Source organism: Schistocerca serialis, chromosome 6, assembly GCF_023864345.2.
Source record: "Schistocerca serialis cubense isolate TAMUIC-IGC-003099 chromosome 6, iqSchSeri2.2, whole genome shotgun sequence".
Lineage (NCBI taxonomy): Eukaryota > Metazoa > Arthropoda > Insecta > Orthoptera > Acrididae > Schistocerca > Schistocerca serialis.
The window spans coordinates 528,439,840-528,459,266 of record NC_064643.1 but is presented as its reverse complement, the minus strand read 5'-3'; the positions used below and the strand labels follow the sequence as shown (position 1 = coordinate 528,459,266).

General features: G+C 36.7%; 1 protein-coding gene across 1 annotated transcript in view; it reads left to right on the top strand.

Annotated features, from left to right (window-relative positions):
- Positions 1–1,344: 1,344 nt before the first annotated feature.
- Positions 1,345–19,427, top strand: part of LOC126484437 (mitotic checkpoint serine/threonine-protein kinase BUB1-like) — a 220,226-nt gene continuing 202,143 nt past the window's right edge. Inside the window, exons 1-3 of the mRNA XM_050107954.1 lie at positions 1,345–1,592; positions 10,967–11,168; positions 16,483–16,679. Of these exons, the coding sequence (XP_049963911.1) occupies positions 1,519–1,592; positions 10,967–11,168; positions 16,483–16,679 (473 nt within the window). The 5' untranslated portion in view covers positions 1,345–1,518. The remainder of the gene's footprint in view (positions 1,593–10,966; positions 11,169–16,482; positions 16,680–19,427) is intronic.

Genomic DNA, 19,427 nt, shown 5'->3' with positions numbered 1-19,427 from the left:
GTACTGCAGGAGAGTGATAATAAAACTGAAACTATTTTATTCAATCTGAATGCTCCGAATCATGATAACAAAATAGTAAAATTAATAGGATATCATACAGATCATAAGCTCAGCTGGGATACCCGCACAGGGAAGTTATGTGGCAGACTGGTAATAGTTATATATCTGCTGTACAAGCTGAGGAGCAGTGTCAGAAAAGAACTTTTGTTATATGCGTATTTTGCATTCTTCCATCCTCCCCTGAGTTATGGAATATTATTATGGGGCAATTCCGTAGGCTCAAAATTAGTGTTTAAATTGCAAAAGAAAGCCATGAGGTGCATTGCAGGACTGAGCCCATGCGGATCATGTCGGGATTATTTTAAGAAACTAAATATAATGACAGTGCCTGGCCTGTATATTTACAACTACCTTGTCTTCGTTAAAGAGAATCTTAGTAAATTTGACTTAAGGAGGGCACTTCGTTACTGTAACATAAGAAGTGGACATACAATTAATATGCAATATGCTAGGCTTGCAAAGACACATAACAGTTACAAATATCTTGGTCCTGTCTACTTCAACAAATTACCTGGAAATGCCTACACAATACCGGTAAATATTAAAACTAGTCTTTCGAGGTGGATGAAAAGTAAAGTAATTTACTCTGCTCAAGAGTTCCTTGAGTATATGACAAATGACCCACTTTCCTTGTGAGGATGAACAATAAATTAGCTGTAAACTATACAGATGTCAAACTGTGCAACTATTTTATTACTGTTTCGTGTACTTATTGTTAATTAACTGTTTGATTATTTATTTGTCATTCACTGAACTGTGTAGTTTATTTATCTTGTAATTGATCTGTTAGGAAACTTCTTGTTGTTACTGACATTTGCACAAATATGTATTGTATCCATCTTGGATTATTGTACTTAATAAAATTTGTCATGTTGAAGTTTATAGTATTATTATTGTGTTAACACTGACGACACCAGTTGCATTTAAATATGCTCAAAGGTGGAATAAAACATTTGTATTTCAAGATTTACAGGATGATAAAGAAATGCAAATACAGCTACCAAAGAGCAGTATTGGAAGCCGAATGACGTCTCAAAGTACAACCGAGTTGCACTTTTTGTAGCATGGAGGTAAGAATCTTACCTCCATGTTTTGTAGCATGACTGAAGCTGACGCCACTAAAAACAAGGTATACTCTCGTGTAACTTCAGCATGCAATTAGCTTTGGTGCCACTTTAGTTGTTTGTGTGTATATGCGCAGATATATCTTTTTTAGACAGTATTGAGTGAGATATCTTTGTTTACGTTTTTGTTTACGTGCTTTGTTTTTGGTACTTCGTTTGAAAGGAGATTGGCCGTTACGTGGGTGTTGATTGTGATTTTGTGTTTTATTAATTTCTTATCTGTTTGTTATACATGTTAGATTCACATGCTCATGCCACATGGAAAATGTGTTGTAAACAAGGCGCTGTCATAGCATGAATAAACTTCTTACGCTTGTTCAATACTCCCAGCGCGATGGAACGCCCAGAAGAAATACTGCTAACGGGGTGCCAAGAGGAATTTCCGCAGGAGATACTGAAGAAATGCAGGTAACAAAGACCGCTGCCCCATATTAAAGATTAATAGCTGTCAATTATTCGTCATAATGTGGAATACGTTTCTGTTGATGAATTCATCGAGTAACAGAATCAGGTGTAGTACAGTATTAACTTAGGAGATCAAGAATTAAGTAAGGAGAGCTACATCATTTAATAAGGCGCCTACAATGTTTTGCGTTTTAGTAAAGTTTTTTTCCTCTCCCATTCCTGAATTTAAGATTTACCTTAGACACCGGGACGCACTCTATCTTCACTTCCTTGAGCTTCGTGGCGCTCTTTAGATTTTATGCGCATCATTATTCCCGTAATCACATCTCGTAGTGTATTATTAGTCTGGCTGCCGTACTTGATGTGTATCAGAAGCTTTCCGTAGTGCTCTATGAAAGGAAGTCATAGGGCAATAGTGGTGGTGATGTGTATACAAACTCTGCAACATCTTAAAGTATTTTGTGCAGATCAGCTGCCCTCCGACACACACACACCCACACACCCCTCTCTTCCTTCTCCCGCCCACTCATAATCTGAAACTGTCAGTGTCCATTACATGTTCTGGTTTTCTTCAGGCTTGATATCGATTCAGTGCATCTGCCTATCTGGCAGGGCAGGAACGCAAGTTTGGTTTGTACAGATTTTTTCCAAGGTTTTTGGCATCACAACCGTTACAGTTTCTACATTTATATGTATCGATCCCAGATACTTACAAAGTATTAGCTACCATAAAAATCGAGCAAATTCCAACGTGTAAGAATTCAGATTAGTTGGTTTTTCTACCAGTCAATCTATCATTTTACCCAAAACCAAAACGTCAGGCTACACTAGAAATCAGTCACCACAGACTACATTCCAAAAACTAATATAGACTCAAAAGATAATATTGTCAGCATTTTGCTCTCTTTCCATACCTGGGCATATGACTGCACATTATTATTCAGTATGGGATGAAGGCTACATCTGTTATTGGTACATTCTGGTGACATGATTTGCCGTATAGATATATATTGAGATGGTGTATTATTAAAGAGTTCAAATTCCTGTCTGGACTTCACAATTTAAATTTAATGTGATTTTCCCAAACTGCTGAGGGGAAAATCCACTATCACTTGCTGGGCAGTTTTTTTTCCCCTCATACAACACTGTTATGCATTACTGACTGTCAGAAGTAACAAAGCAGCACTGCATATCCGAAGTATGGAACATTTTTAATTTTTTTTTCTATAAATTACGCTACCATGTTGTACTTTTACATATTCTTTAAGAAATGCTCTATAGGCCCTACAAATGTCCCATGCAGGGCAGTGCACTAAATACAAAACCCGCATATCAAGAGTTAATCAATAAATTGTGCTAGCTAATTGAAACATGTTACTACAATAAGACAATTTTTTCTTGAGAATGTGCAGTGTGGCAAAGCAAATGTTAAACTTTGGTTTATTGGTAGAATACTGGGGAAGTGCAATCAGTCTACAAAGGAGATTACTTAATAATCATTCGTGCAACAGGTTCTAGAATATTGCTCATGTATGTGGTATCCATACCATACAGGACTAACAGGGGATTTTGAGCATATGCAGAGAAGGGCAGAACGAATGCTCACAGGTGTGTTTAATCCATGGGAGAGTGTTACAGAGATACTGAAGGAACTGAACTGGAAGATTCTTGATGATAGATGTAAACTATCCCAAGAAAGCCTGTTCACAAAGTTTCATGAACTGACTTAAAATGGTTGCTTTAGGAATATACTACAACCCCCTACATATTGCTCATGTAGGGAGTTTTGAATGAACTGTGACAGAAGCCCGAGCATCACGGGACTGATAAACTAGGAAATGCATTGAAACTGAAGTAGTGCATTGAGAATGGCTAGGCACTAGCCAAAATCTAGATTTGCTTAATAAAACCTGAAAGAAAGGACAACTGATTGCTGTGCTCCATCAGTTTGAAAATTACCCATTACTCACATAGAGATCCTGAGGATAAGTTAAGAATAATCACTGCATGCACAGGGGCATTCAATCAGTCACACTTCCCGTACTCCGTATGTGAATGGAGCAGGAAGAAACCTAATAACTAGTACAGTAGGATGTACCCTCTGCCATCCACCTCACAGGGGTTTGCAGAGTGTAGATATAGATCTAGATATAAACAAAATACTACTAAACTTTGTGAGTCCTGGAAACAGAAAAAAAGAAAAATTCTATTACTTGTGGGACAGAGGTGCCATATGCAGGACTCTGTGCACACATCTGGTTAGGCACAAGTTAAGTGAAGGACCCAGTTAACTAGCCTATTTTCCCAAACTGCATACATATGTATGGTTTATGCAACATGTGTGACCTAGTGACAAAGGAAGTCATAATAGAGTAGAGTTTTGAAAATAATGATATAGGCTTATGTCTGAAAATTTATTTTATAAAAATTGCAAAATAAACAAAATTCAGTTTTTAAAATTAACAGTTTTTAAGGTTGTCTGGTTCAGTTCAGTACAAAGCAAAAGCAGATAGTGTAAACTATGGCAATTAAATCTGTTCCCAGAAGCAAAACTCTGCACGGTTGTTTCCAATTTCTGGTATTGTAATCTTTACAAATTCATTGTCATTGTAATAAATTTAGTCAGTGGGAACTAGCCACTTGAAGGTGCCTGGGCCAGCTTTGTGCTTAACTGATATCTTGATTCTCTCAGAGTCAATTTTACAAATCTCTTCAGGATATTTTTGTCCATTGTATGACACAGTTACTCAGTCCCCAAGTGTCATGTTGATTATACTTGCAAGAGTAAATTACATCATGATCTAAGGCACTCTTTTTTACAGATTATTCTTTCTTCATTTATTTCAACCACATGACACTACACTATTCCTGGAATTCCAGGAACATTTTTCTAGGGTTTCTTCTGTTCAATGTTTTGCTTAATTGTTTCATGATCCACATAGAGTACAGCGTTATTTTTGCAAACTTCAGATGCCACTTTGTAGAAGCCCTTGGCAGACTGGAAAATTGCTGCATACTCTTTTTGGACTGTGTTCTGGCATACAAGATGCTTTGCATATCTACTCATCCCTACACAACACCTTTGCCACGTGAAGTGGCAAAATATTTCCAAGAAAATTTCTTGGAATACCTTGCAAACAAAAAATCAAGAAGTGTAACCACGAATTGATTTTTAAATACTGTGGGTGGGCTGTCACTCCAACTTACCAGCTCTTCAGAATCAGATTTGGTTTCATTTTGGCAGATTGTATCACACATTGTTTTTGTATAGACAAATATTGTGTCTTTGTTGTGTGCAGTATTTGAATATATCAAGTAAGTATTACATTTTCTCTTGTATAATGTAGCTGCAGTAAATAAAAGAATACTACTTCTAGACCACAATGTGCTCTGAATCTCATTTTGATACTTTCAGGAGTATGACATAGCAAAATCTGTCTGAAGGACTACCTTCCCAAGTATTCACATGATGCGGCATTTTAGGAAATTGTTCTATGATCAGTTCAAACAATTCTGCTGAACACCCTTCCCTATAAAGGAGCTGAAACTTCCCAGTATCATATTTTCTCCATTCTTTCCAAGCCATTGCTTTTTCAGGCTCACTTGGAGTTACAGGTTTCCTCCTGGGACATTTATTTTGCCAACAATTAGAATTTAAAGTTGAATGACACAAATGGTATTGCAGACTCTTCAACTTCAGAATGGAATTCACACTTGAATTGGCAGGATGAGTGGATTTCAAAACTAGACCAGTCTGTGGTCTCAAGGAACAAGATTTTGAAAAGCCTATACTATGTAAATCTGTACTATAGTCTTCCTTAAAGATCTGGAAGGCCTCTTGTAAAAATTTGTTTCTTTCCATTCAACCAAACACACGTACTATCTTTCATTCCTGGACATTTGTATACTAATTTTTCTGAGGGAATGTGCAAAGTGCACCCCCACCCCCTCTCCACACATCTGGACAGATTTTGATAACATCTTGCTGAATGTTGGAAGACATTGTTGTGATGATATAGTTGGTGTTGGAATGGTCAGAAGAATGGCATTCTTCCGTTTTGCCCTCTGAAGACGCTTTCGATTACACTCCTTTTTTCGAAGTTGCTGGAGTTCCAGTTCTATCAGACATTCTTTTTTATGTTTTTTTAATTTCATTTATTCTTTTATTTTCTTCTTTCTGAAACTGTGGAATTTCTTCTTTGCAGCGACTTCTCATTTTCGTCATTGTGGCTGCACAGGTGAACGTCTGTTTTGGTCAAAACCTAAACATTTCTGTCAAAACCTAAACCAAATTAAACCTATGAACATCTTAAAATTAAATTATTTGTCTATGGCAGAAACTAAATATTGAAAGAAAGGAGTAAATTCATACTCTTACAGCATTATTTAAGTAAAATTAGCGTAATTTACGTATGTTCGTATATCTGTGGGTCGCAGGTATAGGACACTATGTCCATTTTTGGCCAAAATGAGATTATCGACACAATCATATGAGTTTCTTGTCCTCTACTCAGAGGTATACCACACTACGTCCTACATCAAATATTGGCGGAGCTACAGTGCAATGAAATAACACCAAGTCCACTTTACCTTAGAGGTATACAACACCATCTGGACGTAGTGCTGTATACTTTTGCACACTCTGGTGGTGCTAATGTGAAATAAGGTCAGTCCAGTCAGTTTTACATGGGATTTGACAGCGTTATCTCCAGTGTATGTTTTTAGAAGTTAGTAATTATGAATCCAAACTCTCGTGGGTACAAAATTATGACATTACTTAAAGGCACTAATAGTGCTGCCTCAGTAGGTAAGCTATAATGTTTTCTAAAGTTGTTACATTAATGAATAATATGGTTGCAAACATAACGTAACTTATGAGGCCTTTGTATTTCACCAGGTGAGGAACCATTATGTGGCCTGCTTTTTTATTTTTTATTTTTTTTTATTTTTTTATAGAATCAAATACTAATCCAGCTAACTATCATACTATTGGCAGCGAAGAAGATGTAGGGGAGCATTTGAGTAACGAGGAACAGGATGACTCCAGTTCTGACAAAACCTATGAACCTTAAAGAGGGACAAGTGCTGATTCGAATGACAATAACAGTACACAGAATCAGTCAAAGAATAGGTTAAAAAACAACAGTAATGTTCAAACTGTCGCAAATGAACAACAAATACCAAACATACTAGAGTAAGATTTATACTTAAGCAGTGACAGTGAAAGTGTTGTAAAAAGTTGTGCAATTTTAGAAACGAATGAACGCGTGGGAAGGAAAGTAAACAATAAAACTAGTATTCCACAGCTTGGTAAAAAGCGTGTAGTTCATGCTGACGAACAGAAATATAACGTCCGTAAATGCAAAGTAGCTGGTGGGAAGGAATATGTCAATAAAAAGGGTAGGACTGTTCTTGCTAAAGTACTGCTGCCTTTGTGCATGTGCAGGATGAAATGCTCAGAAAAACTGCCTGAAATACAGAAGATTTTTCATTCATACTGGCATGAGGAAATGTCTACAGATATGAAAAGGTAATTTGCTGTTGTGCTTGTTGAGCAACATAGTACAACTCGTTCAAGAAAAAGAAACTTAGCCTCGAATAAGTGCAAAGGAAACACTCTAAACTACTATTTTACTATAAATGGTGGAAGAGTTAAAGTGTGCAAGATTATGTTTTTGAACACTCTTTCTATCTCAAATACAGTTGTAGTAAACATTTTAAAAAACATGGAGCCAGGTGGAGTAGTAAGAAAAGATTAAAGGGGTAGGCATACTCCTAGCAGAAAAACTCCTGATTTAACTGTTGAACATATTTCCCCGCATTGTGAAAGTCACTACAGTAGAGAATATTTAGGACCAGAACTGAACATATAAAAAATGTATGACCTATACGTAGATGACTATATTCAAAACAATAGTGCCCGAGAGATAAGGGGTAAAAAATGGCTTTACACAGACATCTTTAATGAACAGTTCAATATGTTATTCAAATCACATGAAAATGACACGTGATGTGATTCAGGCATGGCTGAAAAGGGATCTGTTGAAGATGAGCATACTGCTCATCGGAATGAATCAAAAAATAGGTATCTTCTAAAAAGTAATGACACTAACAAGGCAAGAGGAACACCAACACACAAAGTATTAACTGGAGACCTTCAGAAATGTTTGCCTTCTCCACTCATATCAAATAGTATTAGTTTCTATAAAAGGAAACATTGGGCCTTAATTTTTACCTTGTATGATGCATCAGATTCCTCAGTTTACTGTGTGATGTGGGATGAGTCAAAAGGAGGGCGAGGTGGAAGTGAAATAGCACAGCAGTTTTGAAGTGGGCAGGTAGTGTCATACCTGACAATGACGTGGAAGAAATCACACTTTGCACAGACAACTGCTGTGGACAAAATAGGAATGTAAATATTATAATGTGTTTTTTTCTGGTTACTGCATAAGTATCCACAAATTAACACCATAACTCAGAAGTTTCTACTAAAAGGCCTTATCCACATGAAGGCTGACAGTGTTCATGCATTGATGGAGAGGAAGTGGAAGAAATTGAATAATATGAGCATTTTAACATCCTGGAACTGGCAACAATTCGTAAGACACACTTCTAGCAAGTACATTGTTCATAAAATAAGAGAAATCAGAGCTCGAACGGAAAGATTTAGGTGGCTACCTTTTTCCCCACATGCCATTCGAGACTGGAATGGAAGTAGTATGAAAATGGTTCGATAAACCCTCTGCCAGGCACTTAAGTGTGAATTGCAGAGTAACCATGTAGATGTAGAATATGGAATTTCAAGATTTCAAAAGTTTTAATTCACTGTATGCCACAAAAGGCCTCGCCTTGTTTAGAGGAAAATGGATATGGAGAAACAGCCATTTTTGTTATTGAAGTGTATACAGTTACAAGTGAAATAGGAAAACGTGGGAATTTTGTACTTCAAAACATCTTTTGTGGTGACAACAAACAGGCCAACTTTGTTAGGTTATGCAGACATCGACTTACATTTCAATTACATTTGAACCAACTCTCAGATGTCCTAAGACCTATTTTGCTGCAGAAATATAATGATTTAATGGCACTGTTGCCATATATCCCTTCAGTTTGTCATGCATTTTATAAGAACCTAGAACACACACGTAATACAAACATATCAGACTATCCAGAAGAAGAGACAGATGTGATTTAGGACCAAATATAATATTTATGTTTGTACAGCAAGTTGTACCACAATGTGAGTAATGTTCTCTTCATGTAATATATTCTTACAATGAAATTAATGTGATTGAGTAATATTATTCATTAAATATCAAGAGCATTGCACCACATAATGCAACGTGTTTATGAGAGGTATACAACACCATGTCCATTATATATCTTTAAAACTTGTACAAAATGAAAAAAGGCTATTACATGCAAAGCAACATGATACTTAATGTTCAAAGTGTAAAATGACCAAATTTCGTTACGGTGATGCTATTAATAGCCAAGATATTTAGGGGAGAACACAGTAAAATACCTTCAAACTGCTCTCCTGTAAAATTTAGTAAATGTGACATAATGTCCTATACCTCCGACCCACAGATATGTGTATGGTTTCATGTGTGGGACAATAGTAAAATTAAGGTATACATGACTGTAGTGAACAGATGATTGAACTCTTGCTGTCATATGTCAGTACTTCCGTGCCTACCTTAGGAAAGAGGACAATCCTCACTTCAAACTTTTTTCTCTGGGTGCAATTTGAATCATAACATTTTTGTCACATGCAGGACAATTGATTTTAGGTAATTGGACTCAAAATTATATGATCATAAGCTATAGATACATTAGTAAAATATGTATGCTGAGTACATTAATGCTTACTATTTTCATAAACTAGATCCACTTTCAGTGTGTCACTCTCGAGGTATGCAGTTTTATCACTTGAAGATATAGGGTCAATCCATATGAAGCAATCCAGTGAAGGTTAATTGACCATTTTTAAATATTTTGATATTTTATATGCTATTCCCCTACAATTGAGAAGTTCAAAAACAAAGATGATGTAACTTACCAAACGAAAGTGTTGGTATGTTGATAGACACACAAACAAACACAATCACACAAAATTCAAGCTTTCGCAACCAACGGTTGCTTCATCAGGAAAGAGGGAAGGAGAGGGAAAGACGAAAGGATGTGGGTTTTAAGCAGAGGGTAAGGAGTCATTCCAATCCCGGGAGCGGAAAGACTTACCTTAGGGGGGGAAAAAGTACAGGTATACACTCGCGCGCGCGCACACACACACACACACACACACACACACACACACACACACACACACACACACATCCATTCGCACATATACAGACACAAGCAGACTTTACATATGTCGCTATTTGCGGCCAGGCTTTTCCCGCGGCGCGAATGAGAAGTCTGTGGCCTGTTTGTCCAGCAGGAGGCACTAGATGTCATCGTGCTCTATGATATGTCTACGATGACATTATAGCCTCAACCCTTGGCGGCTGCGCTTTTCTAGTGAGTCAGCGTATATACATTGGCGAGCCATTGCAGCAACACGTCAGTAAGCATCTAAAGGTGACAAGCAGCTGTCTCGTCGAAATGTTGTAAAGCTTCCGCAACATTATCTGACGCGACACCTGTGAACTGATGAAGCAACTTAACTTTTATTGAACCACTTCGTTTGGACTGACCCTAATACCAATTCAGCATACACAAGTCAAATGATGAGTAGCCATCTTTAACCTAATGCTACCAATTGATAAAATGCCAATTTCCTTCAGTACCATCTAGGGCACTGCTGCTGACATATTTCATTATTTTTTAATACAGTTTGTAGCACACGCACGTGTGCAAACCCCCCCCCCCCCCCCCCCCTCCCGCCCCCTGTGACGCACACACACACACACACACACACACACACACACACACACACACACACACACACTGCTTTTCACCCTGAGATGGTTTCTTGCCCACCACTAGACATTAAATTCAAACTTTAATTTGGTTTCTCTGTTCAGTAGCCTGCTCATCCCACAGTTGCTTCAGGTTAAAAATGGCTGCCTGTGCACAGCTGTTTGTGCCCTAAACACTTTTAATTTGATAGTTTGTCATTATACAATTAATACTGTGTGATGGCTCATCTCTTTAGACAGTTCTGCATACATCTGCATGGAAACTTAAGATGCAGGCCTACACCTTCATCTTGTATGTAATAACCAAAACACTATACTTGGTATATAGGAAAAAAACAAAGTTGGACATTACTTACAGCAAAGTGAATCCACTGTAGTCTGACTACTGTACTGTGTGATTTGCTTTGCATTTAATATTTCCAAAATCGTTGATTGTTTTCTTTCATATTACAGAGAATTTCTCTCAACACACACGCTTGATGGAGATGATCCTTTGGAGGTTTGGTATCACTACATAAAGTGGGCAGAAGAACATTTTCCTGAAAGTGGGAGAACAGAAAACATTCAGAAGTTGTTGCACAATTGCCTCAATAAGTTTAATTCGTCTGAAGAATATTTTCAAGACGTGAGGTTCATAAAGTTATGGCTGAAATATGTAAGTACCAGTACACTCCCCACTACTTTAGAAACTAATAATGTTATGAAAGTAAATTTTTCTGTCAGTTTGAGTTTGCAGAGCGACCATGTTGAAAGAGAGCTCTACACCTATGAAATTGGAGTATTTTCCACCCTTTCTTTCTATGTCGAACTGTAATTTACTGTTCATCCTAAAATAATACAGACAGTTGCTGCGTCAGCACAATCTAGTAATGAATGCAAAAAGCAAATCATAAATTCTATAATTAAACTGGAATTCTGTATGGGTGTCAACTCACTATCTCACATAATGCAAATTACAAATGTAGATATAGTGATGATGCAACTTGATGTATAAGATAAAACATTAATTAGTAGAAGAGAAAGTAAAATAGCCATCAAATCAAGGATTGGTTTAAACATCAAAGTGTTGAATGAGGTGTGACAATATTGGAGGCTGTTGTTCTATCAATGACTCAACACAATCAGCTACTCATAAGACCAAAAGGGGGAGGGTGCCACTATTAGTTTAACAGGAAACCCAAACAATAGTGGATAAAACTTTGTGATGGGTTGTCTGTGTTCTGATCTTCCAAATATATGTTGGTAAAAACCTTTTGCAGTTAAGGGTGAGTCTGTCTGCACGCCAGTCAAATCCAGCTGTGTCAAAGATGACACAGACCATTTATCGACTTTTGTGACTGTTTGAGATCCTAAAAAACTGTCGTAGCAGATGAATTAAAGGAGCAACTCTTTAAATTTTCAGTTAGTATATTCATTACAGTTTTGGAAGCTAGTGGTATCTTTCTTTCTCTCTTCTTCTTCTTCTTCTTCTACTCTCTCTCTCTCTCTCTCTCTCTCTCTCTCTCTCTCTCTCTCTCTCTCTCTCTCTTCCCCCCCCCCCTCTCCCTATCTCTCCCCCTCTCCCTCTCCCCTTTTTTTTCCCCAAGTTTTTGAAAAATTAAATGCTGTTGTGCAGTGACAGAGGAACTGTGTTCAAATCCACCAAGAAGTGGTTTTTTTCTTTGTGCAAAAAATGCCAAGTAGCAGTGCGTATGGAGTCCACATTAAACTCAATGCAGGTAGGGAATTACCTTCAGGAATGATTCAGCTGTTAAAATGAAAGACTGAAATGTGTAATGCCAAGGCATGGTTTGGCCTATATCCTACATATTGTCATCTAATTACATGTCATTGGAGAGCTGCATCAGTGTATCTGCAGTTGTCCTAGTAGTCAATTAATAAGGTTTATTGAATCTTATCTTCAACACTTTTTTTTTTTTTTTTTTTAGATTTTCAGTATCACAATGGAACAAGGTAGGTAGCAGTCTGATTTATATACTCTGAGACATCAGGCAGGTCATTAGTCACAATGTCGCATCATAATTGTAAGTTAATGTCACATTTACTTTTGTGTACATGATGGGTACAGCATTTTTGCTGAATGTAGATGGCCAAAGAGCTTATATCAGTTTCAAGTGTCTATACTAAGCTGACAATATTTGGAAATGGTTCTTTATATCAGTAAAAAGCAAAGTCTTGTAACACATTCTAAAATTTGCACAGCATTTTCATTGCAGTGGCTAAACAATAATGAATACTGGTTTGAAGAATTCTGTACATGTTGATTGTCTAGTGAAATGGGATGAAAACACTAATCTAATTTTTTTTTTAAATCTCTATTTCATGCTATGCCCTCCTATGTCCAAGATCAATTTGCTATGTTACGTGTGCCATTGCAGACTACTTTGCTTATGTACATTGTCATTTGTCATGCCCTAAATTTTATGGATTGTGATGAACATCCACACTACCTTTATCATGCGGGAATGAGTAATATATGTAACAAAAAATAACAAACATGCAAAAAATTTTGACTTTCATTTGAATGTAGTTTAAAGAAAAATATCAGTAATGATGTTAAAAGTGACACATTTTCAATGTAAAGACTTGGAAGTGACATTAACTTAATCCTGTTGAAAAATAATCAAACACTTTAGAAAATGTGTGTTCCATGGTGTTTACGAGATCACTGTAGTCTTTGTAACATTTGTATGATAAGCCAGCTTGTTTTGTTTCTAGTTTTGGTGAAAAACAGACACTGAGACACTGTTGTTTTCATGTGTCAGGCATGTCGGCATATGCTACTGCACACTATTCTTCTGCAGTCTGGTATCTATAGTTCACCCTCATCAAGAGGATGCATTCCGTACAACACTGCTACTTGGCAGCATTTTTCACATAAAGCTGCCAGCACATTATTTTATCTAGAGAGATGCTTCATAGTTGGAATTTTGAAACTTTTGAATTCTTTTTATGTTTTGTATTTTCAGCCCCTTTTATGCACCCCCAGAAAACTTTCATGGCCAGAAATCACGATACCCGAATGTAATTGTCTGTGTAATATGGTGATAATTTTAGTGCATCATAAGCAGATGGATATGTACAATTTTTGTTTTACTGGCACTGTATTGCACAATTACACCATGTACAAAATAGATATAGTGTCATCTGAAACAACAGTCTTGTTTCTTGCCAGCACACTTCTTCATGTGGAAAGATGCTCCAAAGCGAGGAAACTTAATTGTTTGCTGTTTGCAGTGTGGTTTCAGTGCGCGAGACTGCAGGTGTGTGTGTGTGTGTGTGTGTGTGTGTGTGTTTGCCTGCGTGCGTGCGCGCCTGTGTGTATGCACTTGAATGTGTTTATATGTGTGTCTACTGTTGACGAAGGCCAATGGGCGTAGGCTTTAATTGTGAAAATCTTTTTGTTGTGCCTATCTGCAACTCGGCATATTTGCTATATGGTGAGTAGCAACTTTCCTTCACATATAATTGTTTGAATAGTTTTAAGTAATCAGTATGTATTTTCAGTCCTTAGTCAAGGTCAATGGCCAAAAATATAATTGTTTTGATCATGTTGGAATGATTTCATTGCATTGTGAAGTGATGAGCATGTGTAGTTTTTGATTAAGTGGCAGAATTAATCCTCTGTATTTACATCATGTACAGAATAGATATTCTAGCATCTGAAACATTACGTTTGTTGCCATCATATTTCATCATCTGGAGAGGCACTTCAAACTCATAACCTAAAAGCATCTGAATACTTGGTTGTATTTTCAGTCCTACTGTATGCTCCCAGGCAAATTTCACTGTCGGGAATCATGATGTCCGAATATAATTGTCTAGTTACATGGTAATAATTTTAGCATATTGTAATTCGATTTATATGTATGAGTTTAGTTTTATGTATGAGTTTTGTGTTGCTGGCACAGAGTATGCTGTGAAATTACATTGTGTACAGAATATATATTGTAGCATCTAATACACCATATCTGTTCTGTGAACTACTTACCTGGAGGAACAGCTTCAATACTTTTTACACTCATTGTATTTATCTTTCATACTTCTGTTTGATCTGGGCTTTGAACTGGCACTGGCGAAGTTAAAAATAGCTTTTTGTGTTGTCTTTTTTGTACATTTTTGTATATCTTGTTTTTTCCTTCTTTTTTAAAAATAATTTGAACTACCATTTTTAGTTCCCGGTGATCAGTATTGCTTCTTTGTGTTATAAGTCTTAAAATGGATACAAGTCATTATGGTGCTTCAGTGATGGAACCATTTTAACTACCATAGGCTGTCAGCTTTATTCCCTTAATACACTATGCATGTAAATTACATTACTGGATGGTTTCGGTCTTAGGCCATCATCAGATGCCCACAGGATAATACGAAGACTACAGTAAATATGTGTGACATATTAGTAGATAACATTGCGCTTACTTATTAAAATTGTTGTTTAAATTACTTAAATGATGTTAGTGATGTGTGTTTCACATTTTAAAACAATTTTGTTTTGTGTTATTTGGGGACAGACACACTCTTGCGCATACACATGTGCAATAGGAATCAGCTTAGACAACCAACTTTCGCAGCATGTCATGAAAAGCAAAAACCTTACTAACAGCTAGTTTACTAGCCCTTGCACATTCATTTAGCAGTATACTGTGTACTTTTGCACACTTGTACATACACATAACTGTTACAAATTGAGGAAAGTATGCATCAACCAAAGAGCATGCCAAGACCTGTCATCTTGCAGTGCCAAGGTAATTGCCAGAGGAAGCTGCAGGCATGTGGTAATAGACATGCCTACATGTCACTAATTCTTATTGAACTTCTTGTGTGACGGACTTTGATAATATTTGCAATTCTTTTGTTATTGCTGTAGTGATGCTACTTGGTCTTATTACATCTTAAAAATTGGTCATGGTTTTTTGCGCCATTGCTGAAAATAGTCTCTGTGCTTGTTGTCATTACACATATTGTAAAGTGGCACAACATTATTGTCCATCACTGCTGTAGTAAAACAGTCCCTACATTTAATCACCGTCCTGTGTCACATCAATATGTCAACTTATAAAATTAATCACAGTACTTTTAAAATTATTTACGATACTGCCAAATGTTAAAATGGTTTACGTTCGTTATTGCTGTATGAAAATAAGCATTTTCCTGGTAGTATTTCACTAAAATTGTATCATGTTTGTTTTCTTAAAATAATGTAGTAAAATTAATAATTTCTGTCATTAATAAAATTACAATTGATTTCCATGCAGAGATACAGTGCTGCTCTGCAATCACCAACCAGATTTCATAGTGATAAGATCAGTCACTCTTGTTACCTAATTCATATAGCTTGTAAAATTCTCCCTTCTCTTGAGCCTTTCAAGGACATCTTTGTAAAACAGTTGGTTGACAGATTATGCTTATCCATTACAGATATTTTAGAACCGTGGCTGTATATTGAATGTAAATAAGTTATACACAACTGCAACCAGTCACTTTTTTTCAATAATAATGCTTTATTACATGAACTGTATCTGTCTGCCTCCATTTTGATGTCCAGAACACTTTCACATGAACTATATTAGTTTACACTTTGACAGTGACACTTTACCAGCATCCAGCATGCGCTTTACAACTGTTGCTACAAGCGCTTATAGTTGATCTGTAATCTTGTAATTTACAACACATTGTGTTTTACTGATTTTTTGCCAGTATTTCTATCAGTCTTGTCTGTTTCAATCAGTTGTGTTGTGTTACCTGTAATCAACATACACACTTCTCTTGGATCTTTTCTCACTGGATCTTATATAATGCAGCTTTATATACTTAGTACTAATCTGTACTCCCAGCTATCAGTGCAGATTCTATCTTATGTCATTATACAGTGTTTTGTGTCTTATTATTTGAAAATAACATGTGAAATTTAAGATTTTGATCTAAAGTGAAAGAGGTGTTTCACATCATTATATGTTTCTTATTTTCAGGCTGAAATGGCTGAGAATCCCCTACAGATTTATAACCAACTTTCAATGTGCGGTATTGGTGCACAGTGTGCTCTGTTCTATAAAAGTTGGGCAGATGAGCTATTTAGAAATGGTGAATTTAAAAAAGCAGATAAAGTTTTTCGCGAAGGTCTAAAGAGAAAGGCACAGCCATTTAACAAACTGCAGTCAGCATATGGGTGAGAATTATTTATACAATGCTGTTTTATTCTTTTGTTGCAAGTATGTCTGCTGAGTGGGATGGCAAACTGCTTAAAAGTGTTGGACTCGCGGACAAAGCTGTGTTCAAATTCCCATCCCACCATTCAAATTTACATTCCCTACTCTTTTTCTAAATCAATCAAGGCACATACCAGGGTAGTTCATTTGAGAAAGGACACAACTGAATTCCTTTCCTCTCCATTGTCCTGGCTGATCTAGTGCTTCACCTCTAATGACTTCATTTTTGATGAGGCATAAAATATGTGTCTTTCTTCCTTCATAACACAGAGCATTTCAGAATCAGTAACTTGATTTTAACAGTTTATATTAAATGATGGAAAATGCTACAGAACAGGAACAGACTGAAAAAATCTTCCAAACCCTAAAGTTTTTTATTTGTTATTACAATGCTTTATGTACACAAGCCACATGGACAACATTAAGACTATGCACCTTATGCAAGAGTTTTTTCATTTGCTGGAATTCACTGCTGCCATTATACTCTCTCTCTCTCTCTCTCTCTCTCTCTCTCTCTCTCTCTCTCTCTCTCTCTCTCTCTCTCTACCTCTCTCTACCTCTACTAACAAATTGAAAGGGAACAGAAACACTTTCCTTCATGTATCATGTATTTTCTCAATAATATGTTACATGGTGTCATGTCTGGAACTCTTGTTGGATAAGAATGTTGAGCAGCACTCTGGGGTCGCATACGCCCTATTGAGCTAGTCAGCATTGAGACAGTGTGTGACTGAGAAGTTGTAAAGACCATATGCCTTCTTTTATCACCTACATGGAGAGACTAGTAATTGTTGTCAATATTGTTTGTAGACCAAACATCACCTTTACATTGGCTAGACTGGAGAATTGTGTAAATTCTGTGCTTGCGTGACAAGTAGGCTTTGATGAGCACAGCTCAAAAGCTTGCTGGATACCCTCCACTCTTTCATCAAATGTACAAGGTGGACTTGAACTCTTTCCTTTGCTTAGACATCCTGTCTCTTCAGATTGGAAATATCGGAAATACCAATTACAAATATTTTCCACCACAGGTAGAACAATCCAGAAATGTCAACAAAAAGCATACTTGAGCACAGACACAGTGTCATACTTGGTAAGCTGCATCATGCAAAAAGTTGATTGTTGAGCATATGCCATTGTGCTTCAAAGTGGGATTGTAAATATGATCAATACATGGACTTACTTGTAACGGTGTCTCTCTAAACCTCTGAGCCACATCCATTCTATTAACATACTTTTTGTGTCCCATAATTCTTATCCTGTTGTGTTTCAGAACAATTTATAACATGGTCATTGAGCAGTTGTAATAACATAACAAAAAATAATTCACAGAAAGGCTGTGTTTATGTTGTGTCACAGGGGGTAACCGTGATCTTGCATTGTAATTTTATTAATAAAACTGTCTAGGTCACAGTTTTTTTAATTTAACTGTAATGATCAGTTTTAGATGAACTGTGCTGTCTTCAGATCCAAAACTAAAATACTTAGGAACAATTGCTGCTACCTGCACAGCTGATGTGCATAGTTAAATCTATACACTGGAGCTGAGTCAGGTGTTAGCAACTGTCACCATGTATTTTAGTTTCGGGTCTTAGGATAGCTTGTTTTCACCTAAACTGCTCATTACAGTTTAATATAAATTTGTGATATAAGCAGTTTTATTCATAAAATTTAAAAAAAAGGCTGTTTCTGACTATTCTGCAATTTGTCTTGTAGTATGTGTCCTTAAATAAATATAAATGCTTAAAACCAGATCATCCTTTTTGGAAGACCTTGTGTTCCTACTGAATTGTTTACAGGAAACATAATTACAAACAGCTCAACAGAATAAGAATAGTCAAGTTCAGTCTTGCCACAGTGATCTGGTTTAGTTAACTTTTTGGGGTACCTGCACTCTGTCGAATAGCAAAACTTTTCTACCAAATCCAATAATAATGTAGGGGAAGTTCTGAATAGGGCATGGAATACTGTAATGAGCAGTTTAATTACAGATAGCTCTTGTGCTACAACAAATGGGATAGTATAGCATGACATGTGACTGAGTGGTCATCAGACCTTTCAATGGTTGTCGGCATGAGCAAGACACGTCGGTATAGTCCATCTATTAGGTTGTACACACATTGGACTTTTAAGGTGTCACTTTGTCAAGGGTTTATTTTGAATTGTAAATTTTTGATACAAGATAAAACCATGCTACCAGAATCAACTGCTACGGGCAGCAACATGTTGACAAGAATTGCTATTGACTGCCATCATTTGTAACACAAGGCAGATGAATTCTGGGCAGAAAATCACTTTCCAGTTGTGTATCAGATAATTACATCCATTGAGGAGCCACATTACTAAAGACGTGCCACACCACATCACACGACACCACAGGGCCCAGAGACTAGTGCAGATACAAAAACCTTTTGACATTTCTAGCATGGAAAAAGATCATTTGGTCAAATGAATCATAGTACACGTTGGTACACAGGTTCACATTGACAACAGAGTAAAGTGTGGCATAAATCACTCGAAGCAATGCATCCCACTTTCCAACATGCACCATTAATTCAAGTGGGTGAGTTACTCACATGTGGAGAATGTTTGTATGAGTTGAAATATAGCTTCTTATACTTGGTCCAATCTCAGTAGTGTGATCACTATCTATGTTTGACAGCAATATGCAGTAACCACTCACTGATAGCAGGTGGCAGCACTAGCAG